At 50.0% G+C, this 24,865-nt stretch overlaps 1 protein-coding gene across 2 annotated transcripts in view; it reads right to left on the bottom strand.

The window, feature by feature from the left end:
- The window catches only part of Sec14l1 (SEC14 like lipid binding 1), a 45,280-nt gene extending 20,738 nt beyond the window's left edge, over positions 1–24,542 (bottom strand). Inside the window, exons 1-2 of one of the 2 annotated variants that reach the window (XM_057774398.1) lie at positions 23,952–24,542; positions 22,330–22,422 (exon numbers count right to left, since the gene is read on the bottom strand). In XM_057774398.1, coding sequence (XP_057630381.1) covers positions 22,330–22,392 — 63 coding nt within the window. In that variant the 5' untranslated portion in view covers positions 22,393–22,422; positions 23,952–24,542. The remainder of the gene's footprint in view (positions 1–22,329; positions 22,423–23,951) is intronic. The other variant, XM_057774397.1, reaches the window with a different exon arrangement.
- Positions 24,543–24,865: the final 323 nt, after the last annotated feature.

Below are 24,865 nucleotides of genomic sequence, written 5' to 3'. Positions count from 1 at the left end.
GAACCTTCAGACACCGCTGGTAGGAATGTGAATTGATGCCACCAATCTGGAAAGCAGACATGTTTCTCAAAACCGAACCCTGAACATGAAGCCACCATATGACCCAGAAGCAGCCCAGTAGGGCCATATACATACAAGCTCAAAGCAGCAACTACCACGTCCTCCAAAAAGCACACACGCATGAAAAGGAATGGCCCTATGGTTGCACACACACACTGTCCACAATCTAAACAGCCAAACCCACAGGAATCCACTTGAAATGTTTGCTTTGAGCTGAGACTGGGGTCTCATATATCCCAGGTTGGCCTCAAACTAACTATGTAACTAATGATGACTCTGTACCATTCATGAAAAGACAAATTTACAGCAATGGAAAACCAAAGGTTGGGAGGGGCTTCAGGAAGCGGAGAAGAAGGCGTGGCTGTCAGGGTGACGCGGCCCATGCACATTAAGCAGGATCTGACACTGTTGATGGACCGTATTTCTGCAACGCATTCCCACGGTGGAAACACGTTTGAAGCTCATAGGAGCTCGCCATAGTATTATTTTAATATCTTATGAATCAACAATGATCTCAAAACAAAAATTCATGGAAAGACTTGTACATCACTTATAAACTCTATAAAAGTATCTAAGCACCAGATGTCATTGGCTCTGCAGCAATCTAGAGTGTAAACAGAAACTATACTTTTGTTTCCCAGCCACCAAGACCCAAATTATCACACAGAAACTATATTAATTAGACACTGTTTGGCCCATGGTTCAGGCCTATCTCTAGCTAGCTCTTACATCTTAAATTAACCCACTTCAGGAACAGGCGGGCAGAAAAAACCCAGTCCAGGGGACTGAAAATATTTGTAGCTACATCAGAGATTGGAGAACTACGGACACTGCTGGAGGTGATAAGCAGGCTCGGGAAACCCCACACTTGCTCTGCCGTCTGCCCTCTATGAAGAAGGTATTACAAATAACACACAAGACTGCAGGTGCCAAGCCATGTAAGATTTAACTAAAAATAGGGAGAGGGAGTTATGGCAATGTCTCTAATTAACCACAACCAACAGCAGATTTCAGGAGGGAACCTGTGACACTGGCTACGAAAACACATCGGCTGCTGAGGCTTTCTGCGCCAGTGTGCACCTGAATGCTGGTGACCTCGGCCCTGAATACAGCAGGATCAACCCCTCTGCCTGGGTTATGGCTACAGCTCGACTCAGTCCTGGCTTTCCTGGATCATGACGTTTGCTCTTTGTGAAACTGTAGGTCATTTCCATCTGAAAGCGTGGTCAGAAGGGACCATGCGGGAAGAGCAGGCAGGGGGTGAGCAGCACCCATGCGGGAAGAGCAGGCAGGGAGTGAGCAGCACCCTGCAGAGGGTCCAGGACACCAGCCTGGTGGTGCAGTGGTGTGCAGACACACAGGACAGGCCCTGGTTCACTAGTTCAGGAACCCAGAGAGCTCTGTTTACAGTCAACAGTGAGGAATAGCACGTTCTGAAAAGACAGGGAACTGCAAGGTATCCCAAGGGTCAGAGAATGTGTCCGCAATGAGCAGAGACACAGGAACACATAGGTCCTTATCGCTGGTGAAGTCCTCCTTAGGGACAAGGCAGCCTGCTGAGGAATGGCAGGAGGAGGAAATGCCGATAGCAATGAGTCCCGTGTTCAGAAACCCAGGGAGTCATGTGAGGACGGCGTGGCAGGAAGGGAGCCTGCACGTGGCACTGCGGTGCTTACAGGTCTAGCTCACATGAGCTCATTCTCTGCTCCACTCAAATGCACCCTGAGCTCCGTGACAGCCAGAATCTCACATGTCACCCAGAACTGTCTCCGTGTACATGTCACCACAAACAGTGTCTGGGAGTTCGTTTACCTGCTCAGATGACTCTGCAGACATACCTCAGGAGGCCCCGACTGAGTGAGCAAGGGGTTCGGGGAAGAGCTGCCATGCTCGGCTCCCAGTGATGCTAAAAGCCTTGCTCTAGAAATGGGGCTGAGGCTGGGGCTGGGCAGTGAGCGCACACATTTCATCCCAGTACTCAGGAGGCAGAGGCAGGAGGATCTCTGTGAGTTCAAGGCCAGTCTGGTCTACAGAGCGAGTTCCAGGATAGCCAGGAAGACACAGAGAAACCCTGTCTCAAAAAAGTGAAAAAAGAAAGGAAGGAAGGTGGGGAGAGAGGAAGGGCTGGGAGCGGGCCTTGCACATTCTATCACTGACACACCAAGAAACTAAGGAATGAGGCTCCAAACTACAGCTCTTCTTTTTTGTTTGTTTTTTGTTTTTCCTTTATTGTTTTTCAAGACAGGGTTTCTCTGTCAAACTACAGCTCTTCTTAAAGAGCAAACTAGGAACCTACCCAGAAATGGCAGAGGGAGGAGGCTCTTTGTCAATATCTAAATAGCCACTTTCAAAACACATTTTTTTTTTTGAGTAGGTGGCAGTTGAGACAAGATCTTTCTTCTATTTTATTTTGATACAAGGTCTTTCTACATGGCCAGACTCATAGAGATCCGCCTGCCTGCCTGTCTCCTGAGTGCTGGGCTCTCAGGTGTGCACCAAACGCCTGGCCTTACCACTGCCGTCTTGAAGCTGAGTGGACTCCACACACATGATGGAGCCTGGAAGAGAAACCACACTGAAGCCCTTCCACTCCTAGGTCCCCCACCTGTGCAGTCTCACGTGGCAGAGACCCTCCCCCACCTGTGCAGTCTCACGTGGCAGAGACCCTCCCCCACCTGTGCAGTCTCACGTGGCAGAGACCCTCCCCCACCTTGCAGTCTCACGTGGCAGAGACCCTCCCCCACCTGTGCAGTCTCACGTGGCAGAGACCCTCCCTTGTACCGTTAGGTGACCAACCAGGTGGCACCTAGGCTCTCAGGCTCAGAAGAGGCTAAAGGGTGCAGAGCCTCTCTCTGTGTGCTCGTCCGAGCTCCTCCCCCTCAGCTCCTTCCATCCTGACAGATGGCAATACCAGCCACAGGGCAGGGACCAAATCCTGCTTCTCTTTTCATTCCCATGAAAATAAGAACCTCAATGCCTGAAACGAGGTCTTGTTAATAATCAGACTTCTACATTATGGAATAAGAGTTTCCCACACAAGCTAATGACTCCTGCCTTTGTTTCTCACTCAGCATGGCCAATGAGTCCCCAACATTGAGCACAGGAAACTGACTTCCAGGAGGGCTAAGAGAAAGGAGACTGGGAAGGTTGTGTGAAATTGGTCTCTCTGGGGACACCAACATCTAGCGTTCAGCAGCAGCTGCAGCCGATGAGGCTCCTAGCTATCTCTCACCCTAGTGGATAAGCGGCCCCTGAAGACAGACGCAAGCCAGCATCACTGAAACTACTTCCCTTACCTCTATCCTAAGGGCGGCAAGAAGCAACGACGGGATACAATCATATGTGCAGGACCCAGGCAGTACTCAAAAAACAGTTAAACCCGCCACTACCCATGAAGAAATCTTCAAGAGAAATCTGTGTGGTGGGAAGCATCACCTCAGTTCCCTAACACCCCTTATACAAAGAGTCTGGATCGTTTGCCTGGGGGCTTTACCCCAGCTCCTGGCATAAGCTTCCTCCCCTGGAAGTTGCTTCAGTCCAAATTCCACCTCCGAGAAAGCCCACCAAAGGGTGACCCCTTCCTAGAGAAGGTCAAGATCACTCCCACAGGCTATTTAAACTGCCCCCAGAGAATGAACACATGGTCTCCCCTTCTCTTTCTTCCCCTCTCCATGTTTTCCCGGGACCACCCAGGAGTAAGGTCATCTATTAAACATGGGTATCTTTTAATTCGGTCTGATTGGGATTATTTGCGTCGGCAGAGAGGTTCATTTAAGAAAAACATTTAACGCCGGGCGGTGGTGGCGCACGCCTTTAATCCCAGCACTCGGGAGGCAGAGGCAGGCGGATCTCTGTGAGTTCGAGACCAGCCTGGTCTACAGAGCTAGTTCCAGGACAGGCTCCAAAGCCACAGAGAAACCCTGTCTTGAAAAAAACCAAAAAAAGAAAAAAAAAGAAAAACATTTAACAAAAACCTAATTCTAAAAAATCCTATATTTTTTTTAAAGGAAAAAACATGGGGCTAGAGAGAGCTGGCCCAGTGGTTAAGAGCACTGGCTGCTTTTGCAGAGGACCTCAGTTTGGGTCTCAGAACCCACAAGGAAGCTCACAACCATCTGTAACTCCAGTTCCAGGGGATCTGGTACCTTCTTCTAATCTCTGCAGGAACTTTACACATGTGGTGCACAGATATATATGTAGGCAAAACACTAAGACACATAAAATAAAACATAAAAATGAAACAAAATGTCAACGTCTTAAAAGACAACAACAGACATGTCTTAAGGAAAGAAAGAAAAAAGGGAGGAGGGAGGGAGGGAGGGAAAGTCACTACCCAGGATGCCCCTGTCTTTCATGTGACTGGTTAAATGCAGCAATCCCACACAGTACACATGAAAACACACCTGTGCTTGTCAGAATCCCAGCCCCAGCAGGACAGCAGGGCAGAACCTCTCAACGTCTCCATCCGCACTCCAGTTCACAGGCTGGACATGGAGGCTGCACAGGAAGCCTCCTACTGCCAAAGCTCCATTCTACCCCAAGGGCCATATAGGAGCCAGGGGGCATCGGCAGGCCACAGAGCTGCCCCTACCAGTATCCATGGCACACCCAGCATTTAGCAACATGAAAGTCAGGAGGGTTGGGAAGATCACTTCTGCAGAGGGAAGAAATTCTCTGAGGCTCCTTTAAAGGAAGACTGGCTTGGGAAAGAGGAAGCTATTGCGACCATTTGCACACTGTGTTTAAAGCAGCAATAATAAAAACACCAGAGCCTTATCAGCTTGCCTGGCCCAGAAGGAGCTGCCTCCTGGGGAATTCTCCCTCCCACCTCCACACCCACTCTTCCACTCTCACAAGGTTCTGAGCGCAGCTCAGGGGGTGGTACAGAGCTTTCAGCCCTTAACCAACTTCTGGATCTGATGCTGACACATGAAAAGCTAGCACTGTGCTAAAGAAAACCTCGCTTAGTGAAGGCGGATCGACTTGGAATTAATGAGCTGAGTGTTGCACGGTGCCAGGAAACTTATTTCAAAGAAATTCTGTTTAAAGAACAGCTCCACCCCACCCCAAAAAGAACTGTGTTCACACCCAGTTTGGCTAACAAACCAAGCTAGCTGTTTTCTGGACAACTGAGATGTTCTCGGGCACCAGATATGAACAAAAACTGACTATCAGACAGGTTAACCCCGGGGGAAAACCAGTAAGAAAACAATCTACACCATAGCCTACCCAATGCCACCAGCAGAGAAACACCGCACACACTCAAGACTGTGAGCAGACCGCCAAAGACCCGGTCCCACCTGTCGGGAAAGACAATACAGCGGCAGGCAGCTGGTGGGCTCCAGAGAAGACTTTCTGATTCCTGTGCCAAACACCGTTTCCTGAGGGACCACAAATGTTTCTGCACCTCAAAAGCATGGGCTGCAGGGGCCGCCCAGAAGCAGAGCTTGCCTAAGAGTGAGGCTATGGGTTTGACCCCAGCGCCACTGGGGAGGGTTGAAGGCCCATGGCCAGCTAAGTCTAGACAGCTCCCCAGGGAAAAGTGCTTTAGGTCACACCTCATTCTTCTATAGGCTTGTGTGGTCCCTGACAGAAAGCCACTAGGAAAATGTACCTCTTTCCAGGCTCAGTGGCACTTGGGAGACAGAGGCAGGAAATCTCTGAGGGCAGTCTGTCTAATCTACACGGAGTGCTGGGCCAGCCAGGACTTCACGTCAAGACCCTGTGGAACCTCTACGTGCTAACAAATCCAGGTTCCAAGTCACAGGGCTGCCGATTGCTCACACTCAGGCTCACCATGTAGCCCAGGCTTGCCTCAAACTCTTGATTCTCTTGTGACAGACTGCTGAGCCCACGCTCAACATTGTGTTCATACTTAATAATACATTTAAAGAAACTAAAATTCTAAAAAACTTGAGCCTCTTTGAAAGTTATAACCTAATTAGTTACGGCACACCTCACTATACAGCCCAGTCTGAACAGCCGTATTTCCGAGTTCAACTCTACACGGCAGACCTCACAACTATAAAACGCATATGGAGTTGGCTAGGTGACTACAGTGGCCCCTCGTGCCATCGTCAGTCCTAGACGAAAACTAAGACATGCATATAAAACCTTGACAGAAACCAAGCCACTACCCCAAACCATTTTCTCTAAAATGAAACCTATGTGAAGTTTGAATATGAGCTTCATCATATAGAAACACAAGAGGCTATGGTGCTGACAAGCGCACCTCCAGGAGATCCAGTTCAGAAAAGTCCTACGTTCAACCTACAAGGCCGTCCGGGACGGCGGGGGCTTTCCAGGGCACGCCCCCCCCCCCAAGTTTCCACTAAAATGTGAATGTGCTGGGGGCCAGGGGGCTTGGTGGCTCACAGTGCTAACTGGAGGGGTGCTGGAGGGGACGCAGGGACAGGATGGAAAGACAGTGACAGAGACAGGCAGATCTCTGTGAGTTCGGGGCCAGTCTGGTTCATAACTCGAGGTCCTGGACAGCTAGAGCCTTTACACAGAAAAACCCAGTCTGATCTCAAACTTATGGCAATCCTCCTGCTTCAGCCTCCTGAGTGCTGGGATTACAAAGTCACTGTGCCTGGTTTTTTTGGGGGGGAAGGGGACAGAACTGCAATGCAGCCAAGCCTGACCTCCTGCCCACCCTGCGTCCAGGTGACAAGCACCACTCAGATCTGCTTAGGACGGTTGTGTGCAGCAGACTGCTCTGCAGCTTCTGGTTGAACTGAATAAGGACCAGTTAACTCGACAGCTAAAGCCTTATTTAACAAGGGTGTCTAGATAGTCCATCTTGAAATACTTGCATTCCTGAGAGCTTGTTAGGCAGTTCTAGCAGGGGAGTGCAGCTACGCCCCTGATGGAAGACCAGTCGTCCCCTGTTTGAGGAAGACTGTCCTCTCCAGTATGGAGCAGTGTAGTAGGAAGGGGACATCAGACTAGCAAGCCAGAACAGCCAAACCAACCTTAGCTCGCAACAGGGTGACAGGTGCTGCAGCCGGACCGACCTCACACCCAGAAATAGTTCTGGCAAGGGCCAAAGATGGCTCCATGATGAACAGCGTTAGCTGCTCTTGCAGAGGACCTAGGGTCAGTTCCCAGCTCCAACATGGCAGCTCACAGCCATCAATAACTTCAGTTTCAGAGGATCTGGCCACTGGCACCAGGCACATACATATGTGTGCATGCGTTCATGAAGGCAATCATACAGAGGCATAATTTTCCAAAAAGATTTACTTATTATGTATACAGTGCTCTGTCTGCATGTTTTTGCCTGAACACCAGATAAGGGCATCAGATCCCATTATAGCTGGCTGTGGACCATCATATGGTTGCTGGGAATGGAACTCAGGACCTCTGGAAGAGCAGTCAATGAAATGCTCTTAACCTCTGAGTCATCTCTCCAGCCCCAGACGTATTTTTTTTTTAATCTTATAAAAAAGAATTCCCAGGTAAGACCACCAAGAAATGTTCATAACAGTGACAGACTGAAGGGGGCTACTGAATAAAATTGAAAGTATAACCAAGCACGCCTGGCTAACTACATCTTCTGCTTTTCCATCTTAATTAGAAAACTCAGGCGTGTCCTCATTTATGAACCCCTTGCTGTCTGAACAGTTCGAGACTGGCATGGCAGGCACAGCCTGGAGATGCCACACCTGCACCTGTTGAAGTCCTGAGGTGACTACCCTGATATTTCTGGCTGGCTTCTCTGGGCTATGATCTCTATCTACTCTCACACAGCTCTGTGCCAGGGCTCCCAGCCCCTTTATTACCATAAGACAAAATGCTTGAGTCAAGGTGGGACGCACACCATTTATTAAGTTTGTGAGCAACATTTCGAGAAGCACTATACTGAGGTTGAAAAGAGAAATGTTTCTATTTCACTTTAAATGACCAGGACAGTTTGAATGGCAGATTGCTGACAGCCAAGTATGCACCAGGCCCAGAGACACACAGCAGAGTGCCTGGGGCGGGGAGTCATCAGGCTTCAACAGCAAGAACCACACCACACAGGACACTAGTGGGGAAAGCACAGAATCAGGAGAGAGGCTCAATGGAGGCTCCAGGGCCGGGTTCTCAACCTTCCTAACGCTGGGACCCTCCAATACAGTTCCTCATGGTGTAGTGACTCCCTAATCATAAAATTGTTTCGTTGCTACTTCATAACTTAATTTTGTTGTTATGAATCGTAGAACAGCTCTGGCCTCGAACTCAGAAACCTGCATGCCTCCGCCTCCTGAGTGCTGGGATTAAAGGTGAACTCCGACCACCTCCACGTTTTAAAGTGAGAAACTACAGCAATTTCTTCTGGAATTTGGACACTGCTCAATTCTCCCCAGGACAGAGAGACACCATTTCAAACCACAAGAGAAGGCTTGGCATCAAGGGACACACAAATACACACGTGTGCGCGTGCCCGCATGAGGGGGACACCCACAGTGTCCTGGGAAAGGTGACTGCTCATGAGCTGCCGATTTATCTTCCTCAGTTCAAAGCACTGCTGACAGATAAGAAAATGCCTGGTAGCCGGGCGGTGGTGGTGCACGCCTTTAATCTCAGCACTCGGGAGGCAGAGACAGGCGGATCTCTGTGAGTTCGAGGCCAGCCTGGTCTTCAAGAGCTAGTTCCAGGACAGGAACCAAAAGAGAAACCCTGTCTCGAAAAGTCCAAAAATAAATAAATAAATAAAAAATGCCTGGTGTTTCTGAGCCTGCCCCAGGACAGGGTCACAGCACAGTATGCTATGACTGCGCTAACTTCCCCAGGAAAGAAAGCAGGGGGGCAGCAGAGCTCTGCAGAGCCAGGAGAGCCTTTCAAAGTCTGCTGACAGCTCACAAGCTTAGGCTCTGCTTTGTGGGTCCCTCCCTGGGGTGTTGCATGTTGGACAGGTTTCCCACACGCCAGGCAAACACTTCATTATGGCACTATATCCCCACTCTTTTTCTATTGTTTATTTGGAAACCAGGTCTCCATAAGTTTCCTATGATAACCTGGAATCTGCAAAATCTCCTGCCTCAGTCTCCAGAGTAGCTGAGATTTCAGGCTAAAAACACTGGGCCTGGCCAAACTAAGGATTTCACTGAGCTGTTCTCTGAAAATACACCATATAAAAACCAAATTCACATGCAATGATCTCCCTATGACCCTAAGTGTAAGATGTAAAACCCATGAGGCTTTATTGGAAACCATTGCTTTAATATGTAACTCACCAACTGTAAGAAAAGAAACCAGACGTCAACATCAGCATCTTGGTCTCTCCCCTATCAGAAGAAGAAGCCAAGATACATTATCCTGTTCATTCGGCACTGAGACCAAAACATTGCCTTCATAGCAATGAAGGCAGCAAGGACTGCGCTCAACAATGAGCTAGCGCACGTCACTGTTGCTGACGCACAAATCCAGCCCTGAAGGTGGAGATGACAGGGAGAGCTTTCAGAATACACAACCCGGGGCTCTGAGTGATGGAGTGCCCTCTAGAATGTGCCCCTAATACAGGCCATCCTGAAGCAGGCCTGTTGCTGATGGTACTAACATTTCCCCACACAATGAAGAAACACAATCTGGACTTGTGTCGGGAACCGGGCTCTGGTGTGACCTGAATAAGTGTCAACATTAGCCTGGGTTCCCAGAGCCGCATTGGGTCTGCTACTGTTCTCAAGACAAAAGCCTTCTGGACAATCTTGCATGACTTGGTACTAGAGATTCGACCCCAGCAGCAGCATTATGGCTCCCGCTGACTCCATGAATTCTACTTCCGTCCCTCCCCCCCTACTAGCACGGAAGCCACTCAACGGCCCTCCTCCAAGGCCTGCCACTTGAAGACAAACTGGAAGGTAATGACAGACAAAATCAGAGCCTGAAACTTCCGAATGCCCTTGACTGGCATATGCTGTACCACCTAGAAGACAGAAACCCAGGGGGCCATGAAACACTGAGGAAGGAGGGCACTGACTGGCACAGCAGGGCACTGGTAAGCCTGGAGGGATCTGGGGGAAAGAGACCAAGGGAAGAAAAGTGGGGAACGCTCTCTGTTTTTCAAGACAAGATTTCTCTGTGTAATAGCCCTGGCTGTCCTGGAATTCGCTCTGTAGACCAGGCTGGCCTTGAACTCAAGAGATCCACCTCGCCCTCCCCAGTGCTAAGATTAAAGGTGTGCGCCACCAATGCCCAGCTCAAGTTTCCCAAAGCAAGACTGCAGACTGGCCCCTGGACAACTGAATGCTGCCCAACATCTAAAGGGCTGGAGGAGGGCTCGGGCTGTGTGCACAAAGGGCTCACTCTGGTCTGCAGCACACAGTCAGCGCACAGCAGGCTGGGGCAGCCCCTCGGAGGGCAGTTTCAAACCTCACTCGTGTGCGCAGCCTGGGCAGTAACGTGGCGCGGCAGCATGCTCCCATGCTGCCTCATATTCCCGGACCTTTTCTCTTAGCTTTGCAAAAGCTGGTTCAGCAACAGGCTCCCTGTCAGCCACACAAGAGCCCAGGCTGGTCTCTAGACCAAGACAGATAGCCTCGTCAGACAGCCTGTGGTGATGGCTCTGTTGCCCACTGCACACCTGTGAACCAGCACAGAGCAATGAGCTGTGTCACCTCTCCAGAAGGTGTTTTATTGGGCTGGCCGGAACCACTTCCCACCGCCCCCCCCATGACACACGGTCCTCCTTGGCCTTACTGCTACAGAACTGATATTCTCTAAGTTTCTTCAAGTTCTAAGCATTTGAGCCATGCGTGCTGGCTCGCACCTGTAACCCCAGCACTCTGGAATTTGAAGCAGGAAGGCCACAAGGTTGAAGCCAGCCTGGGCTACATGCTCTGAGAGGCCAAGTTCCTGGTACAGCAACCTCAGAGGGCCACAGCAGCCAAGTGCTGCACCAAAGGGAGAGAAGGGTCATCACACTGGCCGACGTGGGTTCCTGAAAGTAAAGCAACACCTCCGTGCCCGGGGCATGATGGGAGTCTTAGAGTGTACCCAGACTGGTTTCAGATGCTCCATCTTTACATGCCATGTGCTGAGATTACAGGTGCATGTCACCCTTACTCCCGGATAACAACCCCTTGTAGATAAGACTAGTCCTTCGATCCCGCATGCTGAGTGGTTGTTTTATTATGTCATTTAAATGGGTACCGTATCAGAAGCCCAGTGTACCAGAAGCCCAGTGTACCGGCACCTGCGCTCCTAGTCACTCAAGGAGACGGGTGGGAGGATGGCTTCAGCCAGGAGTTTGAGTCAAGCTGGCCAACAGAGCCAGAGCCGGCATCAAAAACAATCACGCAAGGAAATTGGGGGGCAGGGGCACCTTACACAAGGATAAACTCGAAGTAGCAGCACACATCCAGCTGGACATGATAACTGGGACACAGACCCATGCAGGCCCAGCTGCTCCTTGATAGAAGACACTCTCCCTGGCTCTCTCTGCTCAGCAGGCTGCGGACTACTACTCCCTCCCCTTCCCTCTGTCTAAACCCTCACTCCTGCAGCTCAGGCCCAACACAGCAGCAGCATGCTAACCCACCCTGTGTTAGCGCTCGGCTATGGCAAGAGCATTATCTGTTGCTCATAGAAAATTCAACGAAGCAACCGCTGCTGCCTGACGGCGCCTGCCACACGTGGAAAGCGGAAGATCTCTGTGTGTTGATGCACAGTCCTCGATTATCAAAGTAAAAGCCCAGCACTAGCCAGTTCCCATTAGAGACCACAAGGTCACTGGGACTGGGGGCAGCTCAGCTGGGAGATTACTCTCCTAGCTTCCGAGCCTGTAGGAAGACCTGGCCTTAGTCCAGAGCCTCATACACCAGGTGCGTGGCACATGCCTATAATTTTATAATTTTAGTATTGAGAGGAGGCAGGAAGTTCAATGGGGATCTAAAGGTCATTCTCTCCTATGCTGAGATAAAGGTCAGCATGGGTGAGAGAGCCTGTGTCAAAAAAGAAGATGAAATGGAATAAACAGAACAAACCAATATAAATGCACCTCCAACAGCTCCGCAGTCCTTCAAGTCAAGTTCCAGCCCATCCACTTGGCAGAGCTGCTTGACTTTCCACAGTGTAAAAGATAATCTGTGGCCTTCAGAAAAGCATTTGGTGTTCCAGGGAATTGCAGCTGTCAGCTTTAAAAATGTCATGTGTTTGCCCACATAAAAGAATACAGTGAGCTATGGAAACATTATCTGGTGTCATGAACCAGAATCAAAGCCGTGTGGAGTTAGCAGGCCAGGGACAGGGCTGGCGGAAGTGAGGCAAAGTTCCTACAGACATTGCTATCCATCTATTCTGCTGATCGCAGAGTCTGCTGGTCTCAGGCTTAAGTCTCAGAAGACAGGAAGTCGCCAACCCTTGAGGGGCAGGGCCACCTGTGGAAAGCCACTGTTTGGTCACTGTGGTCCCCAGTTCTCCTTATGGAGGATAGCTGTCATCGACTTCCACAGCACGCTAGGGGTCTGGCTGCATGGGGAAGCAGTACCACGGGGAAAAGGCCCTGGGTTTGAGTCTACACTACAAAAAGATGAGCTGAGATGTGATCACACCTGCCCTTGGAACGACTGACCGAGGTCTGAGTCCACCTGAGGTGAAGCCCGGGCTGGGGCTGGGCTTACTTGCACACTATAACACCAGAGCTCAAGAGACCACGGCAGGAGAGTCATGAACTTGAGGTCAGACTGGGTTGCAGAGAAAGACTCTGTCCTCAAACGAACAACACACCTGGGGAGGAATGCAATTATTACTATTTTTTGGTTATATCACAGTAAAAGTTGTCTTTAAAATGTACAATGTGGGCTGGAGAGGTGTTCAGTGGGCAAGAACACTTGCTGTCTTGTAGAGGACCTGGTTTGGTTCCCAGCACCCACACAGTGGCTCACAACAGCCACAACTCCATTTCAAGGGATCTGACACTCTAGGACTCTGCAGGCACCAGGCACACACGTGGTACACATACATACATGTAGATGAACACTCGTACACATAAAATAACAATAAATCTAACAAAACCAAGAAGAACAGTGTCAGGGCTAGCGAGATAACTCAGAGGGCCAACGACGTGAATGTGGGGGTGTTCCCTGGGACCTCGCGGTGTAAGGAAGAAATAAGCTCCTGCCAGTGTCTTCTCACTTCCACACATCAGAGACACGGGGTGAATTTTTTAAAATGTTTAAAATGTACATTATACTTCATAGCCAAAAGAAAGAAGCAACCAAAATGTTCATCAATGAATAAATGGATGTGTATATACACAATGGATTATATTATCCAGGCTTGAATGAAATTAAGCTGGATGGTGGTGGCGCACACCTTTAATCCCAATACTAGTAGAAGTAGTGGCAGGCGGATCTCTGTGAGTTCCAGGCCAGCCTGGTCTACAGAGCAAGTTCCAGGACAGGCTCCAAAGCTACAGAGAAACCCTGTCTCGAAAAATCAGAAAGAAAGGAAGGGAGGGAGGGAGGGAGGGAGGGAGGGAGGGAGGGAGGGAGGGAGGGAGGCTGGCTTCGTGTTCTAAACAGTGCTGTTAACCAGTGAAAACACAGGAGGCTGTCTGGGCGCAATGCTGCAGCACCCATTATCCTCTTATCAACTTCTGAATATACGCACCTGCAACTTTTAGCTCTGGCCTTGGCTTTAATATATGCACAGGCAAGAAGAGAAACGTGCATTTTGTGATTGGCATCACAGAATAACAGCTACCGAGGAAACAGAGTCACTAATAACTTCTCAGACTCAGATCTTTTCATAAAGATCAGATTACCACTCACTGAGTCAAGAATGTTCCTTAAGCCGGGCATTGGTGGCGCACGCCTTTAATCCCAGCACTCGGGAGGCAGAGGCAGGTGGATCTCCGTGAGTTCGAGGCCAGCCTGGTCTACAAAGGGAGTTCCAGGACAGGTTCCAAAGCTACAGAGAAACTCTGTCTCGAAAAAACCAAAAAAAAAAAAAAAAGAATGTTCCTTAAAACAAACCTTGTGCCCAGCAGGAAACAGAGAAGCAGTGTGTTGTGTGGCGAGCATGCTCCTCAGGCAGCGACAGAAACCACCAATCTCAGCCTGAACACAAACTTCGATCTGCATCCTTCTCTTGGGACATGACCCAAGTGTAAATCATAAACACAACTGACCAAAAGATGCTCCAAGGTGACCCCTGTCACAACTTTCAGGACCAAGGGCTGGGATGCAGCTCAGTGCAGTTCAATTTTCCAAGAAAAAGATAAAATCGCCTGTTCCGTCGAGACACCAGCACTCTTCCCAGGACTCACTCATTCTTAAGACAAAGCTGTTTAGTACATTCCAGGATAAAGAGCAAGACGACCTTAGTAACTGTCCAAACCCCTAGGTGCAAACAGGGCAGCATACATCTGTGAAAGACAGACAGACGGACAAAAAGCAGCTTTTTCCCTTCCTTTCCTCCCCTCCTCCAAGCAAGCTCTCACTATGCTGCCCAGTCTGGTCTCAAATTCTAGCCTCAAGAGATCCTACTTGGTATTCCTGCATCCTGCATCAGCAGGACATCACCGGCATCCTGCATCAGCTTCCTCAGCAGCTGAGACTTCCAGGAACTGCATACAATTTCCCTTAAATGAAAAGACTGCCACCCCAGGCTCCAAGCAGCCCTTTCCAAGGGGGACAGGCAGTATCTGCCATGTTACATTTACCACAGCATCACAGAAACACACAAGAAGTCCAGGCCGATTAACACAGCTGCCAGCCCACTCTAACCTGGCTCTCTATTCAAGAGTCAGGTCCAGCCGGGCGATGGTGGCGCACGCCTTTAATCCCAGCACTCAGGAGGCAGAGGCAGGCGGATCTCTGTGAGTTCGAGACCAGCCTGGTCTACAGAACTAGTTCCAGGACAGGCTCCAAAGCCACAGAGAAACCCTGACTCGAAAAACCAAAATAAATAAATAAATAAATAAATAAATAAATAAATAAATAAATAAATAAATAAATAAAAAAGAGTCAGGTCCAGGAAGGGCTGGAAGGAAAGAAGTGTAGAAAACGGCAGAGTCCAAGTGACCAGCACAAGCAGACAACTGGTCACACCCACCTCCCATAGAGCAGCCTTTCCCCAAGAGCTTCCAGAATACACTGCATGGAAACTGTGCCAATAAAGCCATGGCGCTGAGCACACGCATGCACCCAAGTCACTGGGTCAGAAAGAAACTATAAATAGGACGGCCCAGTTTACCCTGAAGACTGGGCACCTGGCCTGCACATCCATAGCACCTGCATGCAGCAAGGGAATGAACAGGAACGGTGATTTTTTTTTTTTTTTTTTTTTGATTTTCGAGTCAGGGTTTCTCTGTAGCTTTTGGTTCCTGTCCTGGAACTAGCTCTTGTAGACCAGGCTGGCCTCGAACTCACAGAGATCCGCCTGCCTCTGCCTCCCGAGTGCTGGGTGCGCCACCACCGCCCGGCAGGAACGGTGATTTTAATGTACATTTTAACCTCCACCCGCCATCTTTGGAGGATGGAAAACATGTTTAAATGTTAGATTCAGGCTGGGCCCCTCTGCCTCCTGGGTTAAGACCCAGTTTCTCTAGCAAATCAGAGGCAGAATGCAAACGAGGTGGAAAGGAGCTGCGAACAGGGGACGGATAGGGAACGGGAAACAGGCACCCAAATGCAAACCATTCTACTGGAAACAGGAGGCAAGTAAGCCAGTGATTCTCAACCTTCCTAGGGCTACGACCCTTTAATATGGTTCTTTATGTTGTGGTGGCCCCCAATCATAAAATTACTCCATTGCTACTTCATAACTGTTATTTTGCTATTATGAATCATAATGTAAATATCTGATATGAAGGGCAGCTGATAGAGACCCCAAAGGGGTTGAGACCCATTGAAGTAAGCCCTAAAACCTCTTCTTTTTAGGTAACTAAAAAGGAGGTAGAACCTATGACCAAGGAAAGACGGCTACTGACTGAAGAGGAGACAGAACACGCGATACTGAGGAAGGACAGCTACTGACTGCAGTGATAAAACATGGTCTATTGCCGGGCGGTGGTGGCGCACGCCTTTAATCCCAGCACCTGGGAGGCAGAGGCAGGCGGATCTCTGTGAGTTCGAGACCAGCCTGGTCTACAGAGCTAGTTCCAGGACAGGCTCCAAAACCACAGAGAAACCCTGTCTCGAAAAACCAAAAAAAAAAAAAAAAAAAAAAAAAAAACATGGTCTATTTAAAGCTGGAGAAATACTTACTAATACACAAGCAATCTGATTTTGAACACCAAAGAGAACAGTAGAAAATCACTGAAGATGATGACACTTAGGAACTGGGTGATGGGTACATGGCAGCCTACGATTCTCTTTATTTGTGCATTCCTGACAGTTCCCATAATGCAATGTTTGGCAGGTTTTTTGTTTTGTTTCATTTTTGTTGTTGTCAGAGTTAAATCTGATCCTGTCTCATTTCTCTACAAAAATACCAGCACCCACAATGTGCCCCCCACAGTAAACATGACTTGACTTAGAGTGCAAAGGGGTGGGGTAAAGGCGGGGAAGGCTTAGCTCCCCAAATGCAAACTAGAATGGCCCACTTTTAACAGCAATAGGGCATGGTATGCAACCTCCTCAGAGAGCACAGTACCCTCCAAACAACCCACTGGGACGCAACGCCATCAGAGGGAAGGGACCGTTCTCCAGAACTGGGCTGCATGGGTGATTTAAGGCGGTCCCCTCTGGAGCAATGTGCTCATTTCTGAGAGTAGAAATCAACTCTAGCTAGGCATGGGGAGACAGCCCTATAATCTCAGCTCCTCTGGAGATGGAGGCAGGGAGGTCGAGAGTCTAAATCCACAGGAAAAAGGAGAGAGGAACTCGCCGCACCAGGCCATCTGAAGGTCAAACAGCAGCCAACTGCAGTATCGGGTCTAATTACCACAAAACTGGAAACTGGATCAGAAACAGAAAAAGACCCAAGGATGAAACCTAAAGTGAAGGGAAGAAAACGCAGCTCAAGAAGACAAAAGGGGACTGGAGAGATGGCTCAGCAGTTAAGAGCACTGGCTGTTCTTGCAGAGAACCCAAGTTCAATTCCCATCACCACATGGCAGCTCACAACCATCTGAACTCCAGATCTGAGTGGATCTGATGCCCTCTTCTGACACACGAGTATACCAAGCACACACATCTGCACCTACATCTATGCAGGCAAACACACACATAAAAACAAGTGTAAGAAATAATAAAACAATAAAACGTTGGATGATAACATTGCACACTCAACACTGCAACTGATCTGCAGATCCCAGCAGGCAGCCCACGCTACTCACCTTCAGGGAGCAGAGCCACCTCCTCAGGATGCACTCTAGCTTAAGATTCTGCCCAGCAGCCCCAGAGTCCACAGGGACTAATAGGAAACATGGGTTCCCCCTTGTCTTGTTTACATACGGCTGGAATAACAAAGCTTAAATATAAATGCCATTTGATCTAGAAGGTTCACTGAAGAGGGGCTCATTTTTGTCTGGTATGCGGAGGTGGGCGAAGGGGTAACAGAAAAAGGCCAAGGAGGTGTGGCTGTCCATCACTGGCTACTCACAAACTAGTTGGGGCCGGCAGAATTTGCATGGAGACTTGTGCCAACCTTTCTCCTCCTTTCAGCTGTGAGATGGGAAGGGAGATGGGAAGAAACGGAGGAGGGCAGCTGTGGATGTGTCTGGTGGGCTATATGATCAACAACCACCCTGCAAGGGAGGCTGCTTGTTCTTCAACTGTGCTCCTGTGGGTACCAACGGCTCTGCATCTCACACGATAAAGAAGCACAGCACTTCATCGTCACAGAGGGGCCTTCTTTAGGGACACCCTGGACAACCTAAGGACCAGGACACTGTGCCTCTCTCACGTAGAAAACAAACGCCTATGAGAACAGGTCACAGTTGCGGTTCAGATCTGAGTTCCCACCAAATCCAGACAGAGCCCCGTCCTCGGGAAATCTGCTACTCAGGCCCCACATGCCTGTGCGCTTTCAGACAAGGGAAACATTGGCGACACCCCGCTCTGAGGAACACTCAGCAGCTTTCAAAGCAAATGCAATCACAAGCCAAGTGCCTAATGCTGACATAACACTAAGAACAAGTCGGAAGTGTGGGTGAGACTCGGCAGGCAGCGGGGCACGTGCCCAGGGTGTGTGCGGCCTGGGTTCATCCCTCAGCAACAAATGGGAGAAAAAAGAATCCGGGGGAAGGAAAGGGAAGGGAACAGGAGGCATGCCTTGAGAGGCTTCAGGGAAGCAGGGCAGGACACGCTGAACAAGATCTGAAGAGACAGATGGGGAAGGCAAACACGTGAGGCAAAGGAATATAAAAAGACATGGAGGGGCAGAGGCACCAGGCTCACAGACCATGCCAGAACAGACTGATCTTAAAGGGCCAGACACAGGCAGGCAGGGCCCTGAAGGAGCAGCAGGCAGCGGGAAATCGCCTCTTGAACCCACAGTGGTGGGGTCCACAGGAGCCCTGAAGGGCTCAACCACTGAGGAGGTAAATGAACGAATAACTGGGTCACTGTTACTTAAGGGACAAAGGCTCAGGCTGGGCAGGTGCTGGGACTGAGAGGCAGAGGGGATCAACTGTGTGACCCAAAGGCACCATCTTCAGCGTGTCTGCGCTCAGTGGCAAGCAGTCCTACCAGGGACAGAGAAACTGGAGTGTGGACAGGAGGGAAAGGGGGAGGGAGGCTGGGGCAGGAGCAGGACTGGACATGTGTGAGTGCGGGGTGGGCAGAAGTCATCAGAGCCCTTCCATTACACATCTCAGCTGTCCACGGGGACAGCTGTCCTTGACAGAAAAACAAATCAGGCTCTCACACCCTGGCCCTCAGAGTTCCCTCCACAAGTCCAACCGTCCAGCCAGCGGGTCTTTAACACAGTTCAGGAAGTACCTAAATCTCTGAGTCAGGGTCTCGCTCTGCACCCAGTCCAGGCTGAATTTGAGATTCTCTTCACACATCACTATACCTGGCCGAGCTTTAAAACCTGTGCTTTGTCCTAAAATTTCTAGGCAAAACATTGTGCCCCCCCCCCCCGCAGGATGTCAACCTTTGCCTGGTCCTGACCCCTGATCTGTGGAGCACACAGGTCCTCCCAGGAGACTATTAACCCTTTGTGCAGGCAAGGGAGCCAAGCAAGAACAAAGCCAGTCCAGGAAATGTGTCTGGCTGAACCCTAAGGATGTGGACATCATCAAGGACCAGAGCCGTCACAAAATGCGCTGGGATGCGCACTATCAGGAGCATGGGCGCTGAAAAGAACGCTGAACCCAACTCTCATCTCTCCCCCACTAACTGCCCTCAGCCCCACAGGGTAGGAAGCTGGCCCTTTCTCTGCAGCCATTTCTAGGCTAGCGGCTGACTAAAACACCTCAGAATGTCAAGACCATCACTTCAGCTCTGTTTGTTTAAATGCCATTTTTTAATTCAAATGAGCTAATGGAACCTCAACAAGATTTTTTTCAATGTTGTTGACGCTCAAGCCCACAGTGAATTTTCATTAACTCTATAGAAATGCAGTTAAAAAGTGTGACTCCTGTCTCACTAGGCGATGCTCCCCTGACAATGTTCTGCAATCCTCAATCACAAACCTGGGCTTCACAGGAACAAAGTCGCCTGGGAGAACACAACACTCCTGGGTAGCGCTCCCCTCCTCCTTGAGCTATAGTGGGACAGTACTGGTTGCCATTAAAAAAAAAAAAAAAAAAAAAAAGTTGGGCATGGGGCACACATCTTTAGTCCCAGCACTTGGATGGAAGAGGCAGGCAGATCTTTGAGTAAGGTAGGCAGCCTGATCTATAGAGTGAGTTCCAGGACAGCCAGCGCTGTCTCGAAAAAACAATTAATAATATTAATAATAGTGATAAACAAATAAAGCACAGCAAATGCTGAGGCTCTTATGCTCCAAAAGTCACAGCAGGAAAGGGAGAGTGGCATTGTGTAAGACTGGATAACAGACGATCCCAGTTCTGGAAGGAGGAAGGAAATATATTTTATTTTCACACCTAAGAAAAAAATTAACCCCAGAGGAAGTTAGCCACTGCCAAAAACATAAGCAGTTTACAGGCGACTTGACTTTAAAAACTGGGGTGGCTACCAACTTGAGTTTATGCAAAAGTCATGCATAGAATTTGCAAAGCAAACTTCCTAATTTTGAAAGCAATAAAGGCAATCAGGAAGTCTGGACACTGAGCAACCCACACACCTTTTTATGAAATCCAGGGCTAGAAGAGGCTAACCTCTGCCTCTGACCACAGACTCACACCAAGATTTTCGAAAAAACAAACTCTTTCTTTACATTTATTAGGAGAAGGGCAGTATGCTGCCAGAGCGCGGGTGTGGAGGTCAGAAGACAACTCACACCAGGTCTCTCTTTCCGCCACTTGGGTCAAATCACTGAACCAGGCAGCAAGTGCCTCCCCAGCGCTCCCTGGAGCCAGCTTATCAGCCCACGTCAAGCTTTTTCACACACCAAGTTTTAGCCAACATAACCTGCCAGCTCCATCCTGGTGCCTCCCCACACAGGTGCTCCCCAACTTCAGCAGCCTTGCGGACTGAACAAAGTCAGACACCCCAGCCTCTGTCCAGTCCCTCTCTCCCGCGTCTGAAGAAGGAAACGAGACACGAACTGGCCACTGCAACAAGAAAGCCACAGAGCTGAACTGGGCCCGAAGGCCGCAGCCAGTTCAGCAGGCCACAAGCGAGGGAAAGGAGTAGGCAGAGTGGCGGGTGGAGCTAGGTGGTCCCACAGGGAGAAGTTCCAGCGCCAGCCAACTGCTGCCAAGAGCCACCCTCCAGCACCAGGCTCCAGCCTGTCCCAGCAGGAATTCCTGAACTTCTGTGTGATTCCTACCACATGCATGCATCCTCTAACAAAACTCCCTTCAAGTCTGGTGGGGGGGTTGCATGCAAACAGAAGAGAGGGGGGAGGGGGGCAAGAGGCCAAGCCAGCATGTAAACAGAAGAGCGTCTTTCTCTCTAATCATTCACGTAAAATATTTAGGGGAAATACAAAACTATTTTTAGGATACAAAGCTCCCACACATAACAACAAGCAAGGCCCACACCTGACAAAGCTGTACAAGGAGCCGTCTGTGGTCAAGGATGCAAATGTCCCGACAGGCGTGGGCGGAGACTACTGTTAAAACTCATCAACTGCACAGCTATGTGAGGCCCTTTCACTGTGCACAGGTAATACTTCAATCGGGAAAAGAGCAAGCAATGTTCCCTTGAGAGGATGTTAGTTTTTCTTTTGCATTTCAAGGCTATTGATCTAACTGATCTCAGAGCACACTGCAGAGGAGAAGCTCCAAGAATAGGAACTCCTGAGCTTTTCCACATACAGAGCAGAAACAGGTAACAGTCACCCAGGGGCAGGAAGGAGGGCAGCAGCCAGGAATATCAGTGCACAGTTAGATTGCCCAGCACTTGGAAGCCTGAGGCAGCAAGATCATAAGTTCCAGGCCAACCTCGGATACTCATTCTGACAGGAATGGGCACAGGGCCCCAACTGGAGCAGAGTTCATGCCCTGCTGGGTGGTGCATGCTCTGAGCTTGGAGCCAAAGGCACAGGTACACCCTAGTGTGTGATTTCCACGGAAGGTACACTCTCCTGAGTATGCCATGTATGGCCATGGGGCTCACATCTTAACTGTGACAGGAAAGAACGACACGGAACGCTCTGCGGTCGTTTACAAGACACTGAAAGCAGGGCTCGGACTCTTGACCTAGTGAATGTTGTCAGCCCAGCTCAGATAGGTAACAAATAAACACTTTAGCTACCTCATTGTGGAACTGGGTTTGGATCGTGGACTTATTATTTGGTGGAAAAACTTAGGTAGCAGCGCTGCTTACTAACATGTAGGGAAAACTTCATCACACAGTACTCAATCCTGAGACTGCCGGAGGTGACTTCCCTCAGGACCAGAGTTCTCACCCAAACAAGCATCACATGGAAGAAACCATGCTCCCTGTCTGCAGCTACTTGAACAAAGAAAAATCAGCAAAATCCACAGGAAGTGCTGGGTCAGGGTCCCACTTCTGTGTTCTCCAAGGGAGAATGAGGAAAGCTCTCAGCCATCACCCCAGAAACACTGCAACAGCACAAACGCATAGCTCTGCAGCTTCAGAGGCTTGTATTTTAAAAACCATAGCAGAATCTGGGCACAAGTCACAAACACAGAAACAGCAGAGCAAAGGAAGCAATGATAACAAAGAAGAGATTTGCAGATCATCCACATTTAATCTTAAAAAGAAGCCAGAGTAAACTGAAACGTGGGGTACTTACAGCCATAATTAACTCAAAGGGGTGCTTATACACCCTCACTGGGGACTGGTATTTCTGCACCATGGTTGTAATTCAATAGCAATCTTCTTACTCCTGAAAAACAAAAATATGTGTAATAAATATCTACATTACAGAAAGTAAGAGAGTCAGAACTCACGTATCACGCCACATCCTAAAGAGACCACCAGGTCATAGGTCATAATCCCAAGAACACACTACAAAGACTAAAGTCGGTATGCCAAAAGTCTGACGGAGGGAGGGGAGGGGCTAAAGGCTTTAAGAAAATGAGAAAATGCAGAGGAAGCCCACATGGAAGGATGGAGCCACCCTGGTCTGAGGGGGGCCCTCTGTTCCCCGCATCTAGTCCTCCACACCAACAAAATCCTAGGATTCAAGGATTCGATTATTTAACTATGTTCTCTTAAACAACTTCTACAAGGACCCAAACAAAAATACTAACACATTAAGACATAAGCTTTGGGGATGACACAAAAAGTGGGGAGTGGGGGAAGCAGCTGACACGGGCCTGGGGGCGGGGGAATGACACCAGACACTGGGCAGGACCACTGTTTCTCAAATTTTGGAATACTTAAGAACTGGTTTCAAAGGGAACTTCTGTTGCTTCCTGTTTCCTAACTCTATGATCCAATTTCAGAGTCTCTCTTCAAACAGCAGGGAAGCTGCCCAGCTTCAGCTGAAGGGGCTCCAAAAACCTCAGTCCTCCAGAAGCCGTGGCCCTGCAAAGGTAATCAATTACAGGCTCCAGCCTGAGGTCAAGGAACCCTCCTTTGCATACAAAATCACTCCAGGGCTTGGCAAGGGTGGCTTTCTCTGTAAACACCCTTGTGTTCAGAGTCAGCTGGAGCGTTTTGCTCACCTACTTAAAAGAGAGGGAGAAAAACAAAAGAAAAAGAAAGAAAAGAAAAACCCAGAAAGACCGCCAGTCCTGCTAAGGTTCAATCAGTAAAGATGTTATTTTATCTAAACACGATGTAAAGACCTTCAAAAGTTCAAAACTGAGCATCTAACTATCCCAACTTCAAGCTGTTAAAAAAAAAAAAGGACAAGCCTATGCTGATATAGTTCAGAGAATTGCAATCTATATAGCTGCACTTCTACAATGTTTACACGCTTTAAACAGGTCTGGAAGTTTCTCTGCTCCGTATTTGCTTGGCACAGCACTAGGAAGAAGCAAGCAGGTTAAGCTGGAAAACCACCCTTCCAACAGTTGGAAAACTACAAAGGCTACTAACTCTGAGTGACCTCAAGCATGCCCGATTCGCCTTTCCTGATTCCATCTCTGTGAGATGATCTTAACACTCCCAACTTTCAAACCATAAGGCCGTGAGCCAAACTCCTCGGTTCTCCTCCAAACTCAAGCCTTCATTAATCTTGATTCAGGCGCTGACGCGTCCTGGAGCGAGGAGACCGCGTTCCACTCACTCTCGTAAACCTGACGATGCTGTTGCTCGCTGGGGAATGTAATCATCGTTTACATTTTTTTAATTGAGAAAATTAGTTTTCGGGTTATCTCCCAAATAAAAGGAGGATGATTACCAGGTGCTGACGGTTAGGGGAGAGGATGCAAGCACTGCGTGATGCCTGTATTAAGAAACTCTTACCCAAAGTGACTACACTGAAGGACCAGCTTGCTCGCCAGCTCCCTGAATTCGGGCAGGTTTTCGGTTTGGGGAGCCTGGTCCAGATCCGCTCCCCACGCGGGCATCCGGAGTTGACCACCGCCAAATGGCACGGGAGGCCCGGGCTGCCTCTATTGCATGATGATTGGTGTTTGAAAATCAGCCCAGGGTCGGCCCCGGGGGAGCGCCTCCCAGCAGGCCGGGGCTGGACGGAGGTGGGGGCGGGCCAGATCGGGGCGGCGGCGGCTGAAGACCCGGCCGGCTCTGCCGTCCCGGAGAGGGCGAGCGCCCGCGGCCACCTCGGCAGAGGGATCCGGCCGGGGGCGGGAACCCGGGCGCGCTCCTAGCTCTCCACGACGACGCGCGCTTACCTCTTGTCAAAAGGACAGGATCGGGGACGCGGGGCGGCGGGATGCGTTCATGCCGGCGGCTCCGCGGGGAGAGAGCCGTGCCACAGGCTCGGCTGCCGCCGCTAGACCGCCGGTTCCGGGGACGGGGGCCGGGGCGGGAGCGCCGAGGGGCGCGGCGAGGGCTCGAGTGGTTGTTACGGGTGACGGGGAGGGAGGGGCGAACCCCGGAAAGAATGCGCGTGCGCACACCAGGCCGAGGGGCGGAGGAGGGAGCGGGAGGCCGTTGCTAGGGGGGGGAGGGGGACCGCCCGGCTGGTGCCGAACTGCGCCGGCGCGAGTGCCCGAGCGGCGCGTGCGTAGGAGGGGCTCAGGAAGTCATCTGCCGAGAGGCGAAGCGAGCCCCAGAGGCTCCTCCTCCTTGCGTCACGGGGAGGGGAGGGGCGATCGCGATGGGCGGGGCTTTGCAATTGTCGGCCGCGAACCGCGTGGAAAATTCGAATGCGAACCCAGACTGGGGTGCTTCCGCGGAGCTGGAACTTGGACTTC

Source organism: Chionomys nivalis, chromosome 7, assembly GCF_950005125.1.
Source record: "Chionomys nivalis chromosome 7, mChiNiv1.1, whole genome shotgun sequence".
In the NCBI taxonomy this organism is placed as follows: Eukaryota; Metazoa; Chordata; class Mammalia; order Rodentia; family Cricetidae; genus Chionomys; species Chionomys nivalis.
The sequence above is the reverse complement of the archived record's forward strand: the minus strand, read 5'-3'. Positions and strand labels throughout refer to the sequence as shown.